The 27,836-nt window shown below is 40.2% G+C and overlaps 1 protein-coding gene across 2 annotated transcripts in view; it reads right to left on the bottom strand.

The window, feature by feature from the left end:
- The window catches only part of rasgrp4 (RAS guanyl releasing protein 4), a 36,730-nt gene that overhangs the window by 7,162 nt on the left and 1,732 nt on the right, over window positions 1-27,836 (bottom strand). The window contains exons 2-12 of one of the 2 annotated variants that reach the window (XM_072694643.1): window positions 16,069-16,241; window positions 15,106-15,211; window positions 13,702-13,764; window positions 13,069-13,197; window positions 10,569-10,710; window positions 8,762-8,935; window positions 6,986-7,102; window positions 5,790-6,065; window positions 5,127-5,207; window positions 850-954; window positions 578-687 (exon numbers count right to left, since the gene is read on the bottom strand). In XM_072694643.1, coding sequence (XP_072550744.1) covers window positions 578-687; window positions 850-954; window positions 5,127-5,207; window positions 5,790-6,065; window positions 6,986-7,102; window positions 8,762-8,935; window positions 10,569-10,710; window positions 13,069-13,197; window positions 13,702-13,764; window positions 15,106-15,211; window positions 16,069-16,241 — 1,476 coding nt within the window. Of the gene's footprint in view, window positions 1-577; window positions 688-849; window positions 955-5,126; window positions 5,208-5,789; window positions 6,066-6,985; window positions 7,103-8,761; window positions 8,936-10,568; window positions 10,711-13,068; window positions 13,198-13,701; window positions 13,765-15,105; window positions 15,212-16,068; window positions 16,245-27,836 lie in introns of both variants that reach the window. The other variant, XM_072694642.1, reaches the window with a different exon arrangement.

A 27,836-nucleotide genomic window follows, 5' to 3' on the forward strand; every position in this document is an offset into this window, starting at 1 on the left:
AACAGTAGTACACATCAAGGGCACAATGAGGTCACCATAGGAGGGAGTACAGGCCTTGTATTAAGCTACAGATGTATAGAATGGGACACAGTAATATGACACAGACACCATTTCACCTTGTGTAAGACACCTGCCTGGGATTCCCTCACATCCTTATTGTATTTCATTTCTGCACTTTAGGAATGGAGTGATGGATGTGACGTCTACTCTAACCAACACCCAGCTTCCTTTAGAGCTTTATGGAGCTCAAACGTCCATAAACTTTTGCTTCAGTAAAGTCTCAGACCTCACAGTCTACAGCTGGGGTCAGTTAACCTCTTAAACTCCTTGCAACCACTGATGGTTCCTGGCTTCTTTTTTTTTTTTTACCCACTGTTGTAACTTAGGAACGACTCAGGCAGTTTGCACTGCTTTGCATGTAGTTACCGATTAGTAATACTTAGGGTGTCGTAAAAGTCACAGAGCAAAGGGTAAGGGGTTAAGCAACCCAACTGCTTCTACCCTGCAAACACAGAGAGCTCCCTGGAACGTGCTTTCTGATGTTACAAGACTTAAGACTTAGGTCCTCCTCCTTTACCTGTCGCTGTCATGTGTGCAGAAGGAGAAGGGGAAGTTTGCAGCGATCTTCTCAAAGTCCTCCAGCGAGATGTATCCATCCATGTTCAAGTCGTAGTTCTTCATGATGGACTGCAGGGGGAGACAGATTGCATATAAGCAGAGTGATGGGTTTCCTCTCGGCGGTTTGTTCCATTTTGGGTGTGAAGGGTTTATAGGGCCTGTTAAGGAAGTGAAAGAGAGCAGGCAGGAACTGGCCGCTGCTGTGTTGTTGGGAGAATGGTTCTTACTTACGTCCACCATCTGCTTGACGTGCTTGGAAATGGTGTCAGGGTCAAGCCGAGGAGCAACGCCTGACCCCCACTCTGCAACCACCGGGGGCTTCACAGGGGCTACAGGCTAAAGAGAGAGGGAGAACTGAGCTCAACTGAGTTTGAACTTGTAGTGAATTTACACCAGGTATGCAGCAGAACATACTGTGCTGTTAATAACCGGATATTGTACTAGAATCACTGAAAAATGAGGTGTGGAGGGTTTCACACTGTGTGCACTCAGAGACCACAGGCGGCCATATGTAGCAGAAGGGCTGACATGTTTAGAGGAAGCAGCAGTTTTAAGAAATTTGAAATTAGGAGTCTTGAACCCAGTCCTAAATGTCACCCTAAGCTTTGCTGTCCTCCTCAAACTCCACACTTCCTCAAGAGCCTTTCTTGTGCACTTGAGACAGACTTGTGATGTGACTCACGCAGCGCATCGTTCATATCATTTTAGCATTTTTATTTATGTATTGTTTTGTTTTGTTTTGTCAAATGTTTCATTCTTTTCTCCCAATCTGGTACTGCCAATTAACCCACCTGTTCGTAACCCCCCCCTAACATTGCAATGCTTCCGACGCTAAGAGATTAAGGACCTGCTCCACCCCACCAGCTAACAGACGCTTGTGCCGGCCAACATCGCTTTAAGAGCAATGAGGGGAGAGAGCACGGCCAATTGTGCTCTCTCAGACTTCGGCTGCTGATGGCAAAGTGGGATGGCTCCAGATTCGTACTCGCGACCCCCAGGCCGTAACGGCTGCACATTAAATCGCTGAGCCCCCCCCCCCCCCCCCCCCCAGAACCTCTTCTTTGTCAGCAAATACCAGCAACAAGCAGCATTACTTTGGTTGTGATTTCAATAAACATCGAGGCACTAGAGGCACCTTGCAGACCTCGCGGCAGAGTTTCTGGTTCCTTGCAGAGAATCAAATAAAGGCCCGGCCGTAGAACACGGAAACTCGCGTAAAAAGAACCGACAGATGATGCCTAAACCTATACAGTATTTAAACCTTAAAATCAGTCAGCTTGTAGCTTAAGTAGGAGGTCGTTTTTTTGTGGGGGCTGTTTTGACTTCCTGCCCCAGCCCATAAGCATGCATACTGCTTATGTAGCTAAGTATAGCCTGAAAAGGTTAAGTGCTAACCTGCACGCTTAAGAATAGAGGTGCTTCGACTGGCTCTTAAAAAGTTTAAAGAGAAGGTTTCTTGATGTACAGGTTCTTTACCAGTCTAAAGGCTCTTCACACCCACACATCTATATTACAAACATGGTTCTTTAAGGAACCAAACTTGTTTTTTTTTTTCTCTATGGCCTTGATTAAAGAACCATTTAAAGCACCCTTATTTTGAGAGTGTAGGATCAGTTTAATGACATCCAATTCAGGGTAAAACATGTTTGGTTTGATTCAGTATTACATAGTAAAGTACAAAAAATGATATGAAAAATGTATTTTTTTTTTTGGCATTTTTTATTTTTTGACTTTCTGACAGTTGTTCTTTACACCGGGTCAGAATTCTACGATGAAAGAACCAATAGAAATGCTCCAAAATGTCCTGGAATTAAATATTTTTACAATGACTTCCATTTACGGTTAAGAAGGTTTTTTCCATCTCCTGTAAAGTTGCTACAGAAGTTTTTTGTGTGACAGCAATGATACACAGTGCATAGTCCCCAGACTCAAAGCCAGAGTTCATTCAAAGGTCTTAAAGGTCTCCTTCAAAATTTATGGCTGAGCTTCCATTAAGGAAGGCACTTAACCCCCAATCGCTCCCTGCCAATTTCTCTGACCTCCCCTGTTCACCAGTATAAGTGTGACAGTAGAATTCTGCTGTGCAATGGCGGGAAAGTGTGTTCCTAATTCCAAAATGTTACTCTTCTCTCTTTCACCAACCTAAGACTTAGTTAGCTGGTGGAAAAAAACGTCAGGCTTTGTTTTTTGACCCTGAAAATCACTGACTTTGGAAAGTTCTAAAAAAAAAAAAACCCACTCCAAAGCGCTCAGCGTTTACATGTAAAACACAGGCTGGCGCATTCGTGGGCTGGTAAAAGAAGAACCCGTACGTAATGATGCCCATGCTCAAAGAGAAACAGATAACGATCTGCCGTCTGTAAGTGCTCCAATGCTTTTTTTGTGGTTTTCTTTGAAGTGTGTGCGCACAAAGACTAAACGCTCTGTACAAGACACAGGGAGGGATACTCCCTAACTGGAAACAGGTCACAAGGTCAAGTCATTACGTACAGAAAACCTGCAGTATAAATGCAAACCAATACACACACTAAACGCAACCAGATAAACCTGCTTTCACGCTATGTGCTAATGTAAGTAACTGGGAGTGCATTGGATGAGTGGCAGGAGTGTACTGGATGGCACTGCAGACGCTGTAAAGAAGATTAGCACTTCAACCCGAAATGACCCAGTTTGAAATGCATTGTGTTTTTAGACGTAATCTTTCATCTGCTTATCGGCGGTTGATTACTGCAGTAAGGCCTAAAACAGGAAGTCTATTTTGCGACTTGCTACTTGCAACACAACACTGGTGCACTGTTTGTTTGTCACTGGCGGAGTTCCTTCGTAACCATGCATGAGTAGTTTCTCAGTTAAAATAAGTGCATGTTGATTGGTCCCCTGGGGGTTCAGTTCTGAGATCTTGGGGATTCACTTAGATGAGCTTTGAATATACAATATTCATATAAATATAACATTTTCATATTAATAGCAATGGGAAGAACAAAATCTGGTAACGTTACTAAAACAGGAGCAAATATTCTGCCATTTTTCATCCAAATTACAGTTGTAACACAGTATCCAGACCCATCAAAATACATCACAACACATTGAGAATGTTCTCTCTGCTAATTAGTCAGAACTGTCTGGGGCAGGAGCAAGACAATAAATGCAGGAAAAGGGTTCTGTGTTCTGGACTAGTGCAGATTTCTGTGCAGTTAAACATGGAGGAACAGCAGAGACGGCCTTTGTTCATAGCTGTAGTGATTATCTGGCCAATTCACCAGGTTAACATCTGGCTATGAGAGCTGATCAGCTCAGACTTGCGGAGTGCACCTGATAGTTGGGTCAGACAGGTCAGATCATGTTCTCACCACAAAAAAACTACCCTACTACTGAGTTTGTTTGAGACCGGACCAAGACCACCTCCTGTCAAGGGTCTTAGTGTGGTTGTTTTGGTCCGAATCCAAGTGTGAATACTGTGTTCACACTTGTCCAAATATATCACACCAAGGGTGAAAGCCAACCAGACTTTGATTTAACTGGACTAAAACATGCAGGTGTAAAACTGCCCTTAGAAAGATTTTGCTCCAACAGCAATGATAAATTACATCAAACATTTTTTACATTGTATTATTGCATTTATTTATATACTGATTTCCACTGAAGTCAAGAAGTTTTTTTTCTTGTTGTAAAGTTTTATATATTCAAATATATTTATATATTATATAATTCAAATATGTTTTGAATTATATACATTTTTTTCACTGTTTTAAGACACGTTCCTAACAGATGTGGGCCCTAAAGCTCTTTTTACACTGAATATCTGTGGCATTACCAGGATACTTTCAGTGCTAGAAGCCAGGCTTTGCTCATGGGCACCCACAGTTGGGGAGTGTAATCAATTTTTACTCCACTGCCATAAATTCAAATCATGCTTTGAGCGCAACCTCAATGACAGATGTACACATGCATTTCTTGACAAGCTGAGAAATATATAGGGGTCATCTGACTACACTGGAAGAATCAAATGGACTGAGGCATTAAAGTAATATTACAGGATTTTACACAAATATGACTCGAGTTACACAGCATTACACAGTTCTGGGATTAGGTCTTGTGCAGCAGTAGCAGCTTCCTAGCCCCGAGGTGGCAACGCCAGAGACGCCATTCTCCTTAATACAGTTAGTGGAGCATCAACATTATTCTTAAAATACTTAAAGGTAAAATTCCTACATAGTGTTGCTTTAAACAGTATTTTACCAGAATGCCATGAGGTTGTGGTAAACATGAGCCTTTCTGATAAATACCTGGGTATTGTAGTAGGTTTTATGCAGAGAAACTGCCATCTCAGCTTCACTGAGGTCTTACTGAATCCTTTCCCTTTTGACAAGTGGTGAATTACCACGTAAAAAAGTGCATATGAGTGCATGTGTAAGTTGTACCCTTGTCAGTGTAGCAAATGTCTCATGAGCATCACCCACAGCTGTTATCTGCACATTGATTAGCTTGAGAGAAACAACTTTCTTTACCTGTATTTTGGGGTTTTTAGGCTCCTTGGCATAAGACAGCTCGTAAATCTCATCCTCAGTGTAGTAAAGGTCCAGGGAGAGCTGTGTTGAGAACAGAAACATACAGTAAGTGTTTAGCACACAGTTTAGCACTGCCTTAGGCCTGCATTGGCCTGAGATACAGTGGAGAAGTATATTGCTCTACTTTGTATTTATTATTATTATTATTATTATTATTATTATTTTAAGAAAGTATGCAAGGAATCAGACCTTAAGTACAGCTGATAAAGGCCAGTCTTACTCAACCTGTTCTAAATTAAGCAGCGCTAGAAGCACCTCTGCCGTAAAGCACATCATTCTAAGTATCATATGTGTATATATATAGCAGAGCGAGGTAAAAGCTCATAACAGCGAGATGGCTATTGAGAGAAATACTGCTGCAGGTTAAAAATAAGCGCCCGTGTTGTTGGGTCAACGAAACAGGCAGGTGTATACGCTTGGAAAGGTTTATGTTTTTCTATTCAAACTTTGTGTACAGCTGCATCAAACAGAAGACGTATTTATAACAACACCAAGAGCTCAGCGCGTGACTTAAAACAAATACTTCCAAGAAGTATAAAGCCCCCCCCCCATCTCCCCCCCAGTCTCCACCCCCCAAACTGCCATCGTGCCTCCTTTCCTCACCGTCAGGAGGTGCAGTAGGTCCTTATTGGCCTCGAATGGCGGTTTGCACTTGTGGATGGCCAGCAGATCACTGATGTTGCTGTACAGGTGCTGCAGCTTGCCCAAGTTGATCTTGTCGTCCTCCAGGTAGTCCGGCAGGGCTTCGTTCAGGGAGATCAAGTCCTTCAGGTGGACGCCCAGTATGGGCACCTTAAAGCCAGTGCACTCGCTGTAGACGCGTCTGTAGTTAGTGTAGTTACTGTAGGAGGAGAGCAGCTCTGTCAGCTCACTCAGACTCTGCGGACAGGGAAACATTCAGCACTGAGAGATAAGCATGTTATAATTATTATTACTTATGCTGAAATAATTATAAGCACTCATGTTGATGGGTCAAATAAACTGGAGGTCAGTACGATATTTACAGTATATAAACTGTAAATCATATGGGCAGCTGTCAAATTGAAGACCAGTGAGCATTCTGAGGAACTAATAGATAAAATAATAGACATGCACAAGATTGGAAAAGGCTACTGATTAGAAATTTCAGGCAAAACTGATGGGCCTATTGTAAGGAAACGGAAGCTGCATCGTACCATCCTGGCACTGCCTAGAGAAACTACCAAAAGGCCAACAATCACTTTGAAGGAACTACAGAGTTCAGTGGCTGAGACTAAAGAGAAATACACAAAGTGCATACACTTTCAAAGATAAAGGTGCTTTAAATGGTTATTTGAGAGATGCCATAGGAGAACCACTTTTGGTTCCACAGAGAACCATGCTTGTAATAGAGATGTATAAGCTTATGGAGCCTTTGATGTAAGGCTTAATGTAAAGCTTCTTTACCAATTTTAAAGTTCTTCACACTCACACTTTCTGTGACAACCAAAAGTTGTTCTTCTATGGCATTGCTCAAAGAATCATCCCATCCCAACAATAAAGCATGGTGGTGGCACATTCAAGCAACAAATATTGACTTTATATTTGGAAAATGTCTAGAAAAAGAGCCCTTTGAGCTTTTAAGGGAGTTGAATACTTTTCTCCAACAACTAAACTGCAGGAAGTAGTTTTTAGTTGTTTGGATAATTGACGCTGACATGTTCAGGCCTGGTGCAAGGTGCCGTCTCTATGTGTTTGTGTGTATGGGCGAGTGGACGAAACGGCTGGGGAGCTCCAGTGTTGGGAGATGATGTGAGGTCATTTTGTGGGATTACACTAACCTTGGTGATGTCAGAGGAGAGCAGGCTGGCTGTGTCTTTGAGTCTGGAGATGGAGCTGTGGCACAACCCGCCTATCACCGCCATCAGAGTGTTAAAGTTCTGCAGAGCTCTCAGCTTCTGCTCACACACACGCCCGGATCACACATACAGCGAGAGAGGAAGGGGAAGAATGTGAAAAAGACAATAGCTTAGAGGTTACAGTTCCATATTTCAGACACTTTTCATGTCACATGTGTGTGTGTCTGTGTTCATTCTCTATGCTTGCTATTTGTGTGTGTGTGTGTGTGTGTGTGTATAAATGTGTGCCACCCTGCCGGGCAGCCGTAGACACTATTTCTCTATTTCCTGTAAAGTTCCTACTCAACATGGTCAGGAAAGTTATGTAAGTGTCTTGCCCGAACCTTTCCTAACACAGGAACAAAGCCGTCAATGACAGGCCTCAGCGTTTAGCATCCGCTCACATCACAAGACACATCAGACCATTTCCTACGTGTTTACTCAAGTTTGCGTGCCTGCGCTGGAGTACAGCAAGTGCTCAAGGGCAGAAAACGGGGCTTACACAATGACATCACTTCCCGTAATCTAGTACACCACCAGTACTCTAGTCAACAGTATCCTCAGATATGTGTTGATTTAGTGGGTGTTGGTTGCTGAGGTAGAAATGGGTCATGACTCTACTCATTTCCACAACACTGGAAATTCAGCACAAAAATGATCAAATAAACAGTGTGTCACCCTGCAAACATCAAACAAGACCCTAAAAATGTGCTGCCTCAGGGTCTTGATGAAATGTGCCTGTCACACTTTTTTTTTTTTTTACGTCAATCTTCTGAAGAGTATTTCAACATTTCTTTCCTGTTGTATGTTACTGTAATACTGGAACTTCAGATCATTAATCAGATATTATATATATATCTGTATATATAGTATATATATATATGTTCTGTATAATGTTCTGTATATATATATTTATATATTTATGTATATATATTTGTTTGTTTTTTGTTATTAGAGCTGGGCAATATGATGATATTGTATCGTATCGTGATCAATTTTGATTATGATAACAATATGCTTTATATCGAGGATACTGTTACTGCTTAATAAACACTGATCAGCTGCAGGTTTCCTCATGCAAGTATTCCTCATCTTTATTTTGTTGGATATTGGATAAACAATATATATATTTCTATTGGCATGCTTTATAGGTCTGTTCATCATAAAATATTAAAAGAATCTAAAGAACTGCCAGATTCACATTACGTCAAAAATCATTTTCCAGTAAAATTACATTTTTGGAAATATAATTTCACAAGTTTGGGCACACACACGTTTTGTGATTTTCTATTTATTTTAATTTTTTACATATTTAAATACTATTAAATGTTGTACAAATGTACAAAATCAATGGCACATCCAATATACTATGGTCATTTTTTCCAGCTTCTTTGTTTAAATTAAAAAAAAAATAATAATAGGAACTGTGTCTAAAATGTGCAGCTTATTTTTAATAATCAACAAATGTGTCATTTGGCCAGGGTACCCATATTTTTGCACTATTATTACATAAGCATTCATAGATTAAATAGTAACTTCACAGAAGGGAGTCATTTTGTGGCATATCTATTGGTACATTCATCATGATATATAATAAATAAATAATAATTTATTAATAGTTTAATAGTTTATTTTAATAAATAAACAAACAAACAAACAAATAAATAAATAAACACATAAAAAGAGTGTGTAAGAGTGTGAGTGTGTATTTGGGTGTACCTGTGCTACATGAATGAATTTTGTGAAGACCTCAGCCCTCTGCTGTGAAGTGTGTCTGTTAAGTATCATGAGCTGGACCCACTGGGACACTCCGTTACACAGCATGACGGATCGCTCCAGAGCCGGGTTATTCCGCACTGAGCCGTGCACCACATAACTGCGGTAATCCAGGAACTAGCACAGCAAAAACATCACACACTTATCAATCACAAAATCAGCAGAACAATCACAAACTCTGCACTGCCGACTATAGTCTGAAACGTCCCAGTCATCTCAGAACCAATGAATTTGCAGTCTAACTTTAAGCCAGTCATGGTAGTTTCAGTTTACCTCAATATGACTGCAAGTATTTGATACTGTAGCATTCAAACGTTTGATCATCCTTCTACTTATAGAACAGTTGTCTTTATTTTTACTGTAAAAAAACTACAGAGTCACTATTTTAACTTAAATACCTTTAAGACTGTCAGGTAGATATATAAACTCAATGGAATCATGGAATAATAAACTCAAAAAGAGATATTAATTTATGCAGATGCCATTCAATTCCACACAAATCAACTACATACCCCCCACCCCTTTAAAAAAGTTTGTCAGACCAACTTAAAATGATTCACTAACTGATTACGGAGCATTTTTGGAGTTACAGTAACTCAATCTAGTTTAGTCTAAAGTTCTCCTAACTCACATTTTTACTTCTCTCAGATTGGACAACAATACAGTTTAACCCCTTAACGCAGAAAGGCTTATTGCACAATATTGTGTATTATTCAGTAACTACAGGGACGTCTGCACAAACTGGTGAGGCTATCCTTAGATGTTTGGAATAACAAATAAGCTGTTAAAGGGTTAGGGTTAGTTAAATTAAATTAGGGCAGTAGTAAAAAACAGTAGTAAATGAGCTGTAGATTAAAATTTTTGATTAAATGTTGTGTAAGATGTTCAGTATGTGTTTTAACCTCCCCCTCAATTTGTTTACTATTTATTTCCATCTGCAAGTTAGAACTCCCCCTGTCACATGACGTCCACAGACCCCCCACACCCCAGGCTTTTGACAGTGGAGTGCTGAGCCCTAGCTGGGATTAAATTTTTAAAATCTTCACACTTGATGAACAGCAGTTAGACTGTAGGGCCACCCTAGAGTTGTGAAATTACACAACATAAAAAGTCAGTTCTGAGTAAATTCACCTTTCCATTCTTTTTTGAACACAGATCTTTACATGGCTTCACAGCTCTTGAATGTTAAGAGACAGGAGTTTGAGAATAGGAAACAATTTTAATCAATTTCAGCTGCAGCTCATTTACTCGTGTTTTTGAAGCACAACTCAATATGTATTGTTGACCAAACTGAGATGCAGAAGTAAAGATTGTGAGATAGGAGAACTTATGACTAATCTAAGTTGAGTTAGCTCAAAACACGCTCTATAATCAGTTACTGCATAACTTTGATATTTTTTAGCTCCATGAGGAGCCTCCTGGAATGCTTTTTTACATGAAGAAGATCCACACTTGCTGAGACCTTAAAGGCTGCTGAAAACACAACGTTGAGAGACATTGTGAAACTATACTGTACACTCAAGCCTTGTGTTGTGTGTATTTTGACTGGTAGGCTACTGTATGTATCACCAAGCAATTATCAGTCACACTGACTAAGACTTAAAAGATAAACGATTAGAGATACAGCTGGATCCTACTAATGGAAGGCCTATGAAGCAATTTGTGTTTACTGTGCAGTGCGTAGCAGACTGTGTCTTGAGGAAATTTGGAAGGTGTGAGCGGGTGTGGTGAGTGTTTGAGGCTGACTCACTGAAACGCTGCAGAAGTTTTTAAACTCCAAATAGCTGAGGTGTTCCGCTATCTCGTCGGCCTCCATGTGGTCAAAGAGCAGCGAGACCTTCCTCTTTTTTACCAATGGCGAAGGAGCCTGGGAAATGTTCGCTGGAGGGTTGCTGCTTTCAAAAAGACAAAACAACACATCAAAACATGATTAATGAAGAATTTGTTGACAATAATGCAATCATTTATTTATGGCTTGAAGAGAATCTGAATACCAGATTGTAAAAGCATAAGCAACACATACAAGACGAATCTCTGTTGAGTTTAGGACTGAGCAGGACTGTCACATCGAGATCATCAAGACTGCCTGTGAGGTTTTTCAGTATAAACTTCATATATACATAAATCTTCATACGTTGCTCCAGTGTTCTGCACATTAATATTTCCTATTACACAGATTTGCTGAGAAAAAAAAACGCTGCTGACTCAAACTTATTTATTATAGAAACTATTGGGCAATTGCTTCAGCACACCTATGTCCAACATTTACAATGGAAGTCAATAGGCCATTGCTTTAGTGCACCAATTCCCAAAAGACATTTACAATGGAAGTCTATGGGCATTTGCTTTAGCACGCCTATATAAAAAAAAAACACATATAATAGAAGTCAATGAGCAGTTGCTTCAGTATCTCAAATACATTTGCTGAAATTATTTATGCCCTGATTTATGCCCAAATCACACATATAATAGAGGTCAATGGACAGTTGCTTCAGCACATCTCTGCCTAAAACCCATTTATAATAGAGGTCAATAGGTACGGTCTTCAGCACACTTACACTCAAAGCAGGCATAAAATAGAAACCAATGAGCAGTTGCTTCAGTGCACTTATGCTCAAAACACGTTTATAAGAATAGCAGTCAAAGGACAAATGCTTCAGCGCTTTTACACACAAAATACACTTAAAATAGAAGCCTTGCTTCAGCGCACCTGGTTCACATACACACCTAAAATAGAAGGTAATGGGTAGTTGCTTTAGTACATGTATGCCCAAAACACATTTATAATAGATCTCAAAGGGCAGATAAAAACAAAACTTATAATAGAGTTCAATGAGTAGTTGCTCTAGCAAACTTATACCAAAACTGACGTATAATACATAATTAATAAACTTAAATGCATTAAAAAAGACAATAAATAGACAATTGCTTTAGCAATTACTTATAATAATTATATACTTATAATAGAAGTCAATGGGAGGCTATATTTAAAACACACTTCTAATATAAGTCAATGGACAGTAAAAACATAAACTAGAAGTCAATGGACAGCTAAATATAAAAGACATTTATAATAGAAGTCAATAGGCAGCTATATTTAAAACACATTTCTAATAGAAGTCAATGGACAGTCAAAACACATCAAACAGAAGTCAATGGACAGCTATATCTAAAACACTCTTACAATAGAAGTCAACAGACAGTTATATCTAAAACACACTTCTAATAAACGTCAATGGACAGCTAAATCTAATAGACGCTTATGATAGAAATCAATGGACAGTCAAAACACATAAAACAGAAGTCAACAGACAGTTACAACTAAAACACACTTCTAATAGAAGTCAATGGACAGTCAAAACACATAAAATAGCAGTCAATGGACAGCTAAATCTAAAACACACCTATAATAGAAGTCAATGGACAGCTAAATCTAAAACACACCTATAATAGAAGTCAATGGACAGCTAAATCTAAAACACACCTATAATAGAAGTCAATGGACAGATATATCTAAAACACATTTATAATAGAAGTCAATGGACAGCTAAATCTAAAACACACCTATAATAAAAGTCAATGGACAGCTAAATCTAAAAACATTTATAATAGAAGTCAATGGACAGTTGCTTCAGCACACAATAAATATGCTGAAAGTAGAAGTCAGTAGGTAGTTCCTTTAGCACTCTTATAATTAAAATACACAATAGAAGCAGTTGCTTAAGTTGAAGTAAGTAAGTATAAGGAAATGCTTTGTAATTACTGTCTGTGGTAATGTAACAGGTGCAGCAAATAGAGATCAGCTGGACTAAATAAACACAAACCCTCCTACTGCAAAAACAAGTTCACATGATTTATTACATGTTTTATCATGCAAATCATTCTGTTGTTAATGCCGTGAGTGAACTGGGTGAGGATTTAGGCTGCGGCTTGGTCTACTACACCTCTATTATGGAATGACGCTAACGGTCTGGAACTCAGGATGCATTACTCCAGGAATATCCTAATATCAGGCTGAGATTACTAACAAAGCAGGTATGCACTGCTTCCAAACTGTTGAAATTAGGTCATGTTTGGGCGGGGAGAGGAACTCCTTAGTACAGTCTGACTCATTTAATATGAGATCTATATGTCCTAGTCATCCAAACCATCACAGGCCAAAACAAGCCGTCACTTCCCCAAGGATCACATGCTCATATACTGACTGACACGATTCAGGAAAAGGTGTGTAAAGGCTTGGTCTCACTCACAGGTATGGCGTGTCGATCAACTGGCAGTGAGAGTCCTTCTCAACCCGGACCAGAGCCCACAAATCGCCCATTACCTCCTCCAGGAGAGGGTCAGTCTCAAACACCAGAGGGAACTGTGCTATCCAGTGTCTGAGAGAGGACAGAGCAATTATAATAAGATCAAACTAAGAATGAGAACCAATTTATAGTCCTGCAAATACCTTTAAGTCATTTATATTAAAATGATCTTGAAGAAGCATCAAGAATAATGTTAAATTAATAACAATAAGTAAATTGATACATAAAATTTATATATATATATATATATATATATATATATATATATATATATATAATCTCTTAAATCTCTAAAATACTATAAATACTGGATTAATACAGCATAACCAATAATATTGTTTATATATACTGATGCTACTTTATTAAACTTATATTCAGATTGCAAAAAAACTGGATGAATCCATGTATGTTTTTATTTAATATTATAAAAAATATATACAAATATTTTTTTTTTTAATCAGTAATTTATGCAATATTTATTGACACTGTAGAAGTTATACTAGACTATACCCTCATATAACGACAAATAGTGATTCCAACTCCTGCCTCCAATCTCACAGCAGTTCATCCACTGACCTGATAAAGTGACAGATCTGCGGTCGTCTCTGGGCCCTCTTTTCTACAGGACAGTCCTTGTAGGTGATCCCCAGTTAAGGAAGAGTCGTCAGAACAGCCGGAAGACACACACCCCATCTCCCACACACAAACAAATAAGCTAAGAGAAGCCAGTCTACCCACAGATTTGCAAATGTCCTCAGGCAAAACAAGGCTCCGTTGTTGAGGGGATTAGATGCCATGTGATGCTGTGGGTAGCTCTGTCTGAGTCCTGAAGTATTATTCGAACCCTTCAGGCATGCTTCTATGCACGTCTGTGGACATTACATGATATGATACATAATACTTCTTTGTTCCTTGTGAGGAAACCTGTCTAGCACGGTTGATCCAACATAATTGCCAAAGGTGGATAACTAGTTACATTCACTCAGTGGCACACACATAAAGGGCCCATGTCACGATATATCTGAGAGAAGTTTGATGTAGATCTAATCTACAAAAGCACTATCTCTGTGGCGTCACAAAAAACCCCCAAAAAACAAAAACACAGCATTTATATATATAACCACCTATCCAGCCTACAGTAGTTTAGCTCCACCCAATCAGGCTAGAGGAGCTAGTGAGCGTTTGAGACTGGGTTGCTTTTTGAACAAGCTACAATACAGACCAGCCAATCAAAGATTGTATAGGTATTGAGCTTACCAAACTTTTATTCCTTCCTCCTCTGCCTCGGCAATGTGAATTCTTAGACCTTAGTTTTACGTGTATTGTCATTCGTCCCAGTTTGCACTAGCTAGCCATTGTTTACTTCACCTTGAGTTCACAGCTCAATCTCTCTGTGGTTGTCTGCTGTAGTACCTGTATCTCAGTCCTTACGTTTACAGCTACTCAAATCGAATACTACTCAGAGCTGATATACACATATGCTACAGTTTGTTTGTCCGCAATCTAATGTTTTTGTGCCCACGATACATTCTTTAATGAAGCCCAAATAACACACAGCCTGCATCCTGACAAATTTCAACCTCACCTGCCTTTTGTAGGCACTCCAGATACCCAACAAGGAAAAAGGTGAGCTTTTCATAATATGTCCCATTTAAAGGCACATAATGAAAAAATAGCCTGTTTACTTTAATTTGAGAAGTTAAAAAGTGTGTGTTTTTGGAAATTTGATCTCCAGAACAGACATAAGAAAAGCCAAGAAAATAACTGCTAGCATTTGTAAGTAATGTTTGGCCGGATTGGTACTTTAAAACACCATCTATAACCATCTATATCATCTTATCTAACCATATCTAACAAGACGTTCACATCCTCAAATACACACATCATCACTGTCATCATCATCAACAGTGTAACCCAAAGGCACCAGTGCTATTTGGAGAGGAAAAAATGGTGCAGAATTAACAAAAGACTGGAGGATATAGAGAAAGCAGCTTATGGGCGAAGGCGTGTGACGGCACGACCCAGTTATGCATCATCAGGGTCATATTGACCAGCTGCGTCCCTCTGATTAGCTTCCCCTCTGAGTCTGCAAAACATACCCAAACACACATAGAGAAATAAACAGTCAAGATTTTGCAAGGCATATAAGAGAGAGCTGCTATCCTCACTATTATCCTTAGTATTGGTTCCTAACACGTTCGTGCTATTACATGTATTGAGCATAATGAGCTTCAGACTGCACTATGCTTTGGCAACACTGTGCTCAAAACAGTCATGCTGATAAAGCAGTGCTGAGAGAGAGAGAGATGTAGAGAAAGGATGGAGAGAGAGAGAGAGAACGCGCGAGAGAGAGGCCACACAAACACAAACAGGCTTTGTATCATTAGCAGGACAAAGACATTCCCAGGACCTGAAAAGAGAGTAAACGAAAAGATTTCACTTTCAGTCTCCCCCCATCTCTTTGTCTGTAGTCTGTTTCTCTCTCTCTCACACACACACACACACTCACACACACTACATTCCTCTGTCTCATCCATCCCTTCTATAAGCTTACATAATCTGGCTGGCACAAGAGAGAGAGAAAGAGAGAGAGAGAGAAGGAAAGAGAGAAAGACCCCAAAAGCTTGCAGAGGAGGCCAAAGACAGGGCCTGGACACACAATCTAGCCCAGCAGTTCCATAGCACTGCACTGGGCTTTTCCCAAACAAGCACTACTGACTTTACACATATGGCCTTCTCACATATTACCATCCCTTGAGTGATCTGATCACAGGTGGACTGTGTCCCTCTCCCCCTCCCCCTCCCCCCACATACAACACCACCCCTCATCTACACTTTGCTCGACATGATACCTGAGTGGCTTACGGACAGGTAACGTGATTGTGATAAGGGAGACAGATGGACAGTGGACAGATGAATGAAGAGACAGGTGGACAGACAGACCGAAGTGGTGAAGGCAGCGCTGGATGAGTTCGTCCAAGCTGGCGGAGCGAGTGATGGAGGGAGCGGTGGGAGTCTGCAGTGCCCGGCTGATCTCTTGAGGACTCGGACAGGTCATCCTTCTCTGAACCGCTCGCCTGTTCTTTATCATACTGCCCCCCTCCTGGCGAGACTTTCTACTGGGAGAGAGAGAAAGAGAGAGAGAGAGAGAGAGAGAGAGAGAGAGAGAGAGAGAGGTGTTATTCCACAGGTATCATCACTATTGCCCTTAATCAGATTTAAACCTTAATAACACTGTACTAAATACAGTCCCATCAACAAAGCTAGGCTCAACTGAACTGAATTAGGGGGGAAAGAGAGGCGGAGATAAGTGAGCAAAATGAACGAGAGAGTAAGAAAAAGAAGGAGAGAGAGAGAGCGGTGGGAAGGGATAGGAGAGAAGACAGAGAGAGTGAAGGAGAGAGACAGTAAGAAACATGAGAAAGGGTGGGAAAGAGGGAAGCGTGAGAAAGTGTGAGAGTTGAAGAGAGAGAGGGAAAAAAGAGAGAGAAAATAAAGAGAGGGAGAGAGAAAGAGCAAAACAGTGATGGAAGGGGTGGTAGAGAGAAAAAAGAGGCAGAGTGAGGGACAGTTGAATAGAGATAGAACAGAAATAGAGAGGGACCTGTAAAAAGAGAGAGAGAGCAAGAAGAGGAGAGGTGGGCAGGTGTGGGAAAGAGGAAAAGAGAAAGAGTAAGAGTAAGAGTGAAAAGAGAGAGGGGAAGGGGTGTGCAGAAGGGAAGGAGAAATAGAGAGGGACAGGTGGGTAGAGAGAGTGAGAGAGAAAGAAAATAGAGTGAAAAAGAGATGGGAAAAGTGGTAGAGAGGGAAACAGAGAAAGGGGGGGTTAGTTGAAAGAGAAAGAGAGAAAGAGAGACATAGAGAGAGAGTAAAAAAGAGGGGTGTGCGAGAGGGAAAAGAAACAGAGAAGGACAGGTGGATAGAGAGTGAGAGAGAGAGAAAGAGGGAGTAAAAAAAGAGGTGAAGGGTGTGTAAGAAGAAAAGACACGGGGTGGTAAAAAGGAGAGAGTAAAAAGAGAAGGAAAAAGTGGTAGAGAGGGAAAGAGCGAGCAGGACAGTTGAAGAAAGAGAGAGAAAGAGAAGAGATGGGAAAGGGTTTGGCGAGAGGGAAGGAGAAATAGAGAGGGGCAGTTGAAAAGAGAGAGACGTATTACTTTTAGGCGACATCTGAGGTGTCCGAGGTGGGATTTAGAGAAAGGGACTGCAGTCACGAATTGCAACATGATTAAATAAATGAAACAGGACTATGAAAAAAAAATCTAATGGACATTCGGGTTTGTACTGATTAACACTCTTATCATTGCCACTTCACAAATACATAAAAGGTCTCCATGGCAACCAACACTTTATCGAAAATAAAAAAAAAATGTAGAGTGCCACTTGGGCAAATATCCCTCTGAGAGAGAAAGAACAAAAAAAGGAGCAAAAAGAAAGAGGCCTGTGCTTACACCATGTTATATTAGCACAGTGTGTTCTCACGTATCAGCCACGTAACATGTGGGACAGCGAAGGTCAGCCAGCTTTCTCTGTGGTCAGTCTAAAGCGACAGTTCGGCCAGAAAAGTCCACCATACACGATTTTTCCCCTTTAGCCAAAATGTAGTCAGTCAGCTAAGACAGGTTTGGTGTTGTGGGATTTGTTTGTAGGTTTGTACAAGAGCTACGAGGCAGTTAGCATTGTGTAAATCTGCTTGCCTAATAATGACACACTTTCCTTTTTTTTGCCCTTATATAAGATAACAGTGTCAGCAACCACAATTCCACAATGTCTGCTTGTGATTACACATACGAATCGTTCATTGTTTCTTCTGAAATCAAGGGTATTATAGAGCGTCAGTGAAGTCAGGATGTTGTTTCGGATGTTACAGATGGAGCACCATCACTCAAAAGAACACAGTTCCACTGCTCCACAGCTCAATTCTCGGGGGCTTTATACCCCTCTAGCCCACACCTGGCGTTAGGCATGTGCCAAAAGGTTCAGTGTGTGTCTGTGTGTGTGCATTTGCACATCTGTGCCAGCAATGGTTGCAACTTAAAGTAACTGAATGCATTCATTAGAAGAGGGTGTCCACAAACATTTGGACATCTTGTGCATGTGCAACATATATGTAACAATTTAAATTATGCCCTTTTAGACATCAGTCAAGCCAGAACCTTGACGACCGTGGTGTTCTCTGCTACAACTGACCGGTGTGCTCGCTTATTTATACATGCAGCTAGCCCTGTAACGTGCCATCTGTGACACCCCCAGCTGAGTTTATTTGAATAATAATCATAATCATGATATTCTGATTTAACAGTGACAGTGGGCGAAAGGTGGTAGCATCTCAGAAATCGCTAACTTCGTGGGACGTTCTAGAGCTGCAGTAGTGAAGGTGTAGAGAGAATGGACTTCTCGCACACTGAGTGCCTCCAGATGACAGAAGAGTGGTATTCCATAGGCCCCTAATGCCAGAGGGCAACCCTGACTCTGGCCAGTGGTACAGGGCAGATCAGTTAACCTCTATAATAAACACCTTGCCTCAGTTTATACAGTCCATGCCACATCTTGCTATTGTCGTGCGAGCCAAGGGTGGGTATTCCCACAATTAGACAGGTGGTCTTAATATTCTGATATGACTGACATGACTGATTTACATCTACGGGATCTAGCTGATGCTCTTATCCAGAGCGACTTACAAGGTTACTTTATATAGTGCCAAAATGTTATGACGAACAGACCAATAAAACAATCCAAAAGGACTTCTGTATGACGTATGATGCAAACCTGGCTGCCACAAGGCTAACAGAGTGGTAGGCCTCCGTTAGCCTTGTAGCTCCAGTGCAAAACTGCAGACGCTAACTTCCGACACCAAACCTGCCTCAGCTGATCGTCTGCTTTTGTGGTGAAGGGAAAACTCTGCACTTTAGATTTTTCCCTTGAACTACTGCTAAAGCCAGTCCTTGTTCTGTTCTGCTTTGTGGCTGCTGTGGTGGGTGGTCAGGTTTTTGTGTGCTGAGCCAGTTCTCAGGCCTGGTTCTTCAGTCTTGGGCCATATTAGGTGGTAAGATGAACAAAGTGTGCAGTAGAGATGCTAGTGCTAGCGTGAGTGTGGTGTGTGAAAATATGCTGACCTGCATAAGTGGAAAATATACAGTATGCTTCGTCTATCTGATAACTGTGGCTTCGTTTCTTGGTCTGTGTTCTGAGTTCAGCGAGGTCGCATGTGTGTGTGCATGTGCACGTATGAAATGCTTATGAAAGTATAGTATTCTGCTATTCGTCCAAGTATTCTCTGAAGAGGAGGGTCTTCAGTCTGCGTTTGAAGACAGTGAGCGACTCGGCCGTTCGGACACCCAGGGGAAGCTCGTTTCACCACTTTGGTGCCAGGACAGAAAAGAGCCTGGACGCTGGTCTTCCGCGGATTTTGAGGGATGGAGGGTCGAGCCGAGCCGAGAGGATTAGGGGAGAACTCTAGCCGCTGATGGCAAAGCAGCATGGCTCGGGATTGTGAGTGACAATTCCCAGGCCATAGTAGCAGTGCATTAGACTTGTGAAGCTGAGGTTTATTGAGTTAGGATTCTAGTATATAAATATTAAATAAACATTATGCAAATGTTGCTTTGGCCCATACTGCGACTAAACATGAACATGCTCGTAACTGTAACCTACTGAACTGAACTAAGTTGATGTGTTCTTTGTTGTGACGTTAGATGATCTATAAATAACATTAGCAAAACTCCCATCTTTAAAATGTTACTATTCTGAGCTTAAGTATGTTTTAATCAAAACCAGGGAAGTTGGAAATGACTACTGTGCACTACAAAATAATGATTTTCACAATGCTCAACCACGGGTGGCTAACAACCAAGTCTAAGTGCTACATTTTCTGTCAAATGGAGCAACAACTCAGGCAAACATCCTTTAATTTTATAAGCAAATGTTTGGTTGTATCTAATGGTCTGTGAGAACTAATGAGGCAGTTGGGATCCAACAATACTAACAAGTGATTGGGCTCCATCAGTATTAACCAGGGTGCAGCAATCCACCAGTAATAACAAAGGAGCAGGGATCCACCAATACTAAAGAAGGAGTAGGGATCTACCAATACTAATGAGGGAGCAGGGATTCAATAGCACTGATGAAGGAATACTACTGGTATTGGTGGATCCCTACTCCCTTATTAGTATTAGTATTGGTGGATCCCCACTCCTTTATTAGTATTGATGGATCCCTATACCAATACCAATAGTGAGGGAGTAGGTATTCATAAATACTAATGAGGGAGTAGGGATTCCATCAATGCTAGTGAGTATGTAGGGATCCACCAATACTAATGAGGGAGTAGGGATCCCCCAATGCTAGTGAGTATGTAGGGATCCACCAATACTAATGAGGGAGTAGGGATTCCCCAATGCTAGTGAGTATGTAGGGAGCCACCAGTACTAATGAGAAAGTATGAATTAACCAATACTAATTAGGGGGTAGGGATCCACCAATATTATGAAGGGAGTAGTGATCCACCAATAATAATGAGGGAGTAGGGATCCAGCTATACTAATGAGAGGCTAAGGGTCCACCAGTACTAACAAGGCAGTAGGCGTCCACCAATACTAAGCAGGGAGAAGGAATCCCCTGATGCTAATGAGGATGTATCCTTACTCTCTTATTAGCACTGGAGGATCACTACACCAATACTAATAAGTAAGTAGAATTCACCAAAACTAATGAAGGAGTAGAGTATTACCGATACTAATGAGGGAGTAGAGATCCACCAATACGAATGGAGAGGTAGGGATCCACTAGATTCAATTAAATGTTTGCCATTGTTCTGTGAAGCCTGTCAAATATCGCAACAACAGAGCATGGACAAGTCAACCGAACTGAACTGAGCTGAACCAGACAGGCTCCTTTAGCCCCATAAACGGATTTGAGCATGTTCCAGAGAGTGTACCGGTATGGCACGTGTGTTTATGTTTATGGAGGGTGAAGAGTCTCGGGTTTGATCATATCCGCGGCACTGTTTTGGCCATAGCAGCTCTGTGTTTGTTGTCGCTGTTCATGTCCCATTACCTGCCTCTATGTCGGCACAGCAGACAGTTCGCTTTACTGCTTTATGCCTGTTTGCAATGAATGTCACTTGACAATGCTGTCAATGTCACAGGAACGGAACAAAGACAGGCAGAGAGTCTTTCGCTCTCTCTCTCTCTCTCTCTCTCTCTCTCTCTCTCTCTCTCTCTCTCTCAAGTCTTTCTACCTCTCTCTAACTCTCCCACTGTCTCTCACTATTGGGTTTTCTCTTTCGTTCTTTCTCAGTCTTGTTCTTTCTCTCTCGCTTACTTTCTTTCTTTATGCCTCTCTCTTTCTCTCTCTCACTGTCTCTGTCTGTCTTTCTCTCTTTGTCTCTAAAATAAAGAGTGATCAGGGCTCAATTGTTAGCAGCATGTTGCTTACACACTTGAACAGTAAAACACTACACTGAGGCCTGTATGTGAGTGTGTGTGCATGTGTGTGTGTGTGTGTATGTGTGTGTACTAACAGATAAAGGCTTCTCTGAAGTCTGAGTGTGGTCAGGCTCCATGGCTGAAGTGATGACACGAACAGGAAGTGCTTGCTCTGTCTGCAGAGAAGTGGTGACAAGTTCTTAGAATGACCAACCCTCCCTCTCTCTCTCTCTCTCTCTCTCTCTCTCTCTCTCTCTTTAGTGTCCAGTAGAACCCTCTCATTTTCAATTCTCCTCCAGTTGTAGCTTAGGCCAAAAGACTCTCACATCCCAAAATCACACACATATGTACATGCTAAGAGCAACATACACAAACACATGTGCGGATATGCTACACACACGTATGCACACACACAGTTATGTCATTGTGGAATCCTCAGGGCTTCCTAGGCCTTTTTTTTAAATAAAAAATAAAAGGTTTCAATATTTTAATAAGGAAAAATTGTCCAATCAGAATTTGTTGCATGTAGTATCTAGGTAGACACAGCCATGCAAGCTCTCCCATTGGTTGGGCTTTCGGGAGGTGGACTTAAGGGTCTATAGGGCAGATTAACTTCCAGCATAATTTGGAAGAGACAGAAGAATCAACCATTTGCATCAGATTTCTTGAGTAAAAACATCACTCTAGGCAGCCTGGAAAGTGTAGATACATCACTGACTAAATATGCAACATACAAGCTCAAATACATGCTGATATGTCTGACACAAGCTCCAAATAAAACATAGAATGTATTCTATTCCATTGCCTTTAGCTTAGCACTGATATGCTACTGGAAAAACATAAAAGCACTAGCAGAAATTAGCATAATAGGAGTTTTGTGTATGTTTTTGGTTATACCCGAAATAAGTAAATAAATAAATCTGTCAGGGCTCTTTATCAAAGATCAAAGTCAATGGAAAACTACTGCACTATTTTAGCACAGCTTAGCATCATACTACTAAATCATCTTAGGTTGCTAGCAAAACGTATCATTATGGTATTTCTTTGTGTTTTTTTTTTATGTACATTTTCTAAACTAAGGCAAATTTCTACCAGGGCTTCCAGGGCTCTCTAAAAAGCTTACATACATGTATATTTGTCTGCCACGAGCTTTAAATAAAACACACAATGTATTCTTTTCTATTTCTTTATCTTAGTGCTAATATACTACTAGAATTCCAAAGCAAACATAAACACTATATGAGTTTTTTGCGTTTGTTGACTTATTTGATACAAACTGAGGGGAGCTCTTTTTACTGATAGTTAACACTAATAAATGTCTACACAAAAGTTCACATATATGACAGTATGTCTGTTACAGGCTACTAATGAAACATAATGTAATCTATTCTATTTCTGTAGCTTAATATACTACTAGAATAACATGGGGACGCTAGCATAGATTAGCATTATAGTCGTTTTTTGTGTCTTTTTTGACATATATGTTATATAAAATTGTCTGTCACAAGCTTTAAATAAATATTATTCTAATATTCTACCAGAATACCATAGCAAAAATGAACACTATGGTATGTTTGTTGTTGTTGTTTTTTATATAAAATTCAAATTCAAATACATATATAATTCAAACTAAAAGGAATCTTTCTTTACTAAACATAAACTCAAACTCTGCTACATATAACCTCAAGTATACACTTATTTATCTGTGGCAAGTTTCAAAGAAAACACATAATTTAGTATTCTATTCCATTAGTGAAGAATCCTACTGGGTTCCTAGCAGAAATAACCATTATTGTATTGTGTTTATTTATATGGTTTCTTGCATATATGATCTAAACTAAGGCAGATCTCTGCCAGGGACTGAAACAGTAACTCTAAAAAGCCCACATATATGTTCATTAGTCTGTCACAAGCTTCTAATAAAACACAGAATGTATGTTTTTCTATTTCTTTAGCTTCGCGCTTATATACTACTGGAATTCCAAAGCAGAAATAAACACTATATGATTTTTTTGTGTGGTACAAACTGAAGGGAGCTTTTTGTATATATATATATATATATATATATATATATATATATATATATATACAGAAATATAAATATATATATAAACTGTAAATCTGCTACTTACAAACTCACATATATATATATACTTATAAAACCTGATGTTTTCTATTTTATTCCTTTAGTGAAGTGCTGTTATACTATTATAATGACCATTATACCACAAATAACAGAAGTACTAGTATTTGTAGTATATGTTTTTACCAAATACAGACTAAACTAAGGCAGGGTCTGCCATGAGCGTCAAATAAAACACAGAATGCACTGTGCACTGAGCTTAGCGCGAATATATAGTACTAGAATTCCATAGCAGAAATGAACACTAAATGAGATTTCTTTTACATATTTGAAGGGAGCTCTCTTTACTGAGGGTAAACAGTGTGAAACTGCTACATGCAATATCACACACATGACAGTATGTCTGTTATAAGCGCCTAATAAAACAGAATGTATTCTATTCTATTTCTATAGCTTAGTGCTAATATACTACAACAATAACATGGGGCGCTAGCAGAAATTAGCATTATAGTAGTTTTTGTGTGTATAGTAGTTTTCAATCCCTTTCCCTTTTTCAGTATTGACTTGAAAAGGCACACCTCTCTCTCTCTCTCTCTCTCTCTCTCTCTCTCTCTCTCTCTCTATATCTCTCTCATTTTCCCAGTAAAGGAATAGATTGAATGCCATGCAAATACTGCATCATGTCTGTCTGTCCCTTATTTGCATTAACGTGTTTTATGCAACACAGGGTAGCAGCAGACACACGCACACTCACACACACTCGTGCACATCTAAAAGGAAAGAATGCAAGAGTAAAATGTAAATGTATTTGTAAATAGGTTTCCGCAAATGTAAACTCTCCAAGATTCTTCGGAATCGGCTTGATCTGTTTTACAGTAAGCGTGTGTGGCGGGCTGGGCTAGCTAATGTCACATTTGACGTTTCTGACACATTCCGATATAACAGTGCTTTGTGTGCGAGTTTGTGTTTGTGTATGTGTTTCTGGCTTAGACAGTACCTACTCGTTCTCACTCACTTTCTCTTCCTCTCCTTCGGCACCCTTGCTCTATTCAGATCATTCAGAAAACAACTTCTCCTTTTTCTTTGGAAATCCCCCCCCCCCCTCCACCTCCCCACTCCCCTTCCATTTCACTGCCACAGTAGCCGGTATTTTACTCCCAGTTCCTGGCTCGAGCTCCAGCTAGATCCCCCACTAACCCTCCTCTCCCCTCACACATACACACCATTTTGTATTCCTGCCTTTGTGGAGTGTTTCCATTAACAGTAGCCAGAAAGTGGTATGACCCAAACCTAATCCTAATCCTAAGAAAAGTGAGGTTCCAGCCTATTTATTTATTTTACATAAAAGCTGACTTGTGGTCCCCATACAGAGCTAAATACACATCTCATATACACATATTCATCATAAGGACCTGCCAGAGGTCCCCTCAAAGTCAAAGTGTTCATGTCGTAACTCAATCTGGGAACATTTGGTAGAGAGCTAAATACATGACTTACACACAGTCCTTATAAGGATCTGCCAGAAGTCCCTACCAAGTCAAAATGTTCTGGTTGTCCCTCAATTTGGAAACATTTGGTCCCCATACAGATCTAAATGCATGGCTCACACACAGTCATCATAAGGACCTGCCAAAAGTCCCCAAAAGGTCATATCACAACAAAAGTGTTGCTGTTGTCCCTCATTCATTGCAGGCCCCTATATAGAGCTACATGCATGGCTCACACCTATTCCCACAAGGCTCTGCCAGAAGTCCCCACAAAGTCGAGGAGTTTATGTCATCACTCAGTTTGGGAACATGTAGTCCCCATACAGACCTGAATGCATGGCTTACACACAGTCCTTATAAGGACCTGTGGGCCCCCGTTTACAGCTAAATACAAGCCCACAGACACACACACACACACACACACACACACGCAAATTCCTCGCTTTCTGTCTTAATTGATTAATTGATGCCAAAATTGTTCAAAGGTCTTGTTTGGGCCCCCCAAACATTCAGCCCTCTCACACACAACTTGTGTTGTTCTTCTTATTATTACTGTCATATCAAAGCCATGTGACCCCAACTGCTCTTTACATTGCATGGACATTATTATTTTATTTCATTATTAGCATAAATGAAACCCTGTTACATTCAATTCCATGTAATATAAGCATGTTTAGATGCTAGTCATGCTAGGCGGCAAGTGAATCTCATTTAGGCCTACAAGCAGCTCTACTTACAGACATGGTGACAATTCAAAACAGAACCCCCATCAGGGCTAGAAATATCATGCTTTCTGCCCAACGACCTTGCTGTAAAAACTGGAAAAACTAGAATATCAAAATTGTAGTCTATGTACACAAAAGACTCTGTAAGCACAGGAATATGAGAAGCAAAATGGGCCTATCTGTGAGAAAATGAATGAACAAACAGAAGCAAAAACAGCAACTCTCAAAGCCATCTAATTCAACACAATCTAATCTAATAATAACTCTCTCTGTCAGGATCTAATTATAAACCCTCATTAGGATACAAGCAGCAAACTGAATATTCACAGGGCCGTCTTAAATGAGTAGTATCAGTAATATGAACACTTTTAGAAAAGAAAATAAAGGTTCTTTGGAAGATGCCATAGAAGAACCACTTGTGATTCCCTAAATAGCCACATTTGATTAGGGAAATGTGAGGTTGTGTATGAAGAACATTCATATAATTCACTTAATTTGAACTTTGTGTGTCTTGGTATGGATTTAGCACTGGTATAGCACAGTGGGCAACATCACTGATCTCCATGTGGTGTTCAATTCCATGCTACACCTATACTAGTACTTAAGCAAGACTCTTAACACTACATTCTCCTACCTGTGTAAAGTGATTACATTGGCAAGAACTCTGAATAAGATCTGAATGGGAACTAAAGGTTACGAATCTAAAAAAAGGTTTGTCAAACATCTCTTTTAAAAATGGTCCTACAGAGAATTCATTTAGGGAACCAAATGTGGTTCCTGCACAATTTCCTTACTGCAATTTGCCAAACAGGTCAATGCTGTTACTTTTACTAATCTACCTAATGTTGCAACACCCGTAAAAAAGCACTCTTTACGGGTTCCATGCTACACTCTTAAAAAATGTTTTTTTTTACATGGATCTCTGGGGATTTGAATGATAATGTGGCCTATTTAAATCTAAGGAAAGGTTCTTGTAGATGATTTTTTAACTTTAAATAAAAATGGTTCTTTATAGCAACAGAAACCATTTTTACGTGGGATAAAAAGGACTTGATCAAGCTGTGAAGGTCTTAATATTGTTCTGTGTCCAAAAGCATTTGATATTCAGACCATGATGCAATTGTTGGTCCTTTTCTTCTTTACACTCCAAGCAAAAAGGGTTTTATATAGTAAAACTGAAAATGGTTGATCTCAGCTCAGATCTTTACAGCTCAGTTAACAGGTCTATTATTTAAAACCATGTAACAACAGTGGAACCCTTTTTTAGTTTGGTGTAGATGATATTTAACCATCTAGAAACATCTTATTTGAACCATATAAGCCATAAGCAATCTTCATGAGAACCCAGCAGTATTGCTTCCAATACAATAATGTGGTTCTACAACCAGTACAGTATCATTCTGGTATCGTGACAACCCTCCCATCTCATACAGAGGTCCCTTTTTGGCCCCTAGGCTTCAAGACTGCAGGCCTGTCATAGTTGAGCAATTGACTTATTTGTTGATATCAGCCCCACGTGACAGGCCTGACTTATAACTGCACTAGAGCTGGTCTTCGAGGTTAATGCTGCTGATGATATCAACTCTTAGCAGCGCGCTGCCTGTCATTTCCCAGCAATCAGATAACACCTCAGAGATAGTGTGAATAAAACACAAGACCCACAAGCCTCTATCATAATACACTGCGATGCTTACTCCTTCGTTTTGCTTTTTTTGCTTTTCCTTATCAACAGCTCTCCTTCTCTCGCACTCCTCTGACTGTGTGAGGAATTTCTAAGAAATGAGCTTCAGCCGGTGAAGAAAATTTGCATCACTCACTGGCAGGAGGAGGAGGTGCTGCTGCTGCTGCCGTTGTTGCTGCTGCCGTTGCTGGAGCTATTCCGCTCTAGGGTTGAGCGTGTGCGGCGGGCAACGTAGCGTGAGGCTTTTTTCCTCACTTTGTGAAGGTCTTCACGAAATGACATGGTCTCTGCATCGCTCTCAATCCCTTCTGT

The sequence above is a fragment of the Salminus brasiliensis genome, chromosome 13 (assembly GCF_030463535.1).
Source record: "Salminus brasiliensis chromosome 13, fSalBra1.hap2, whole genome shotgun sequence".
NCBI lineage: Eukaryota > Metazoa > Chordata > Actinopteri > Characiformes > Bryconidae > Salminus > Salminus brasiliensis.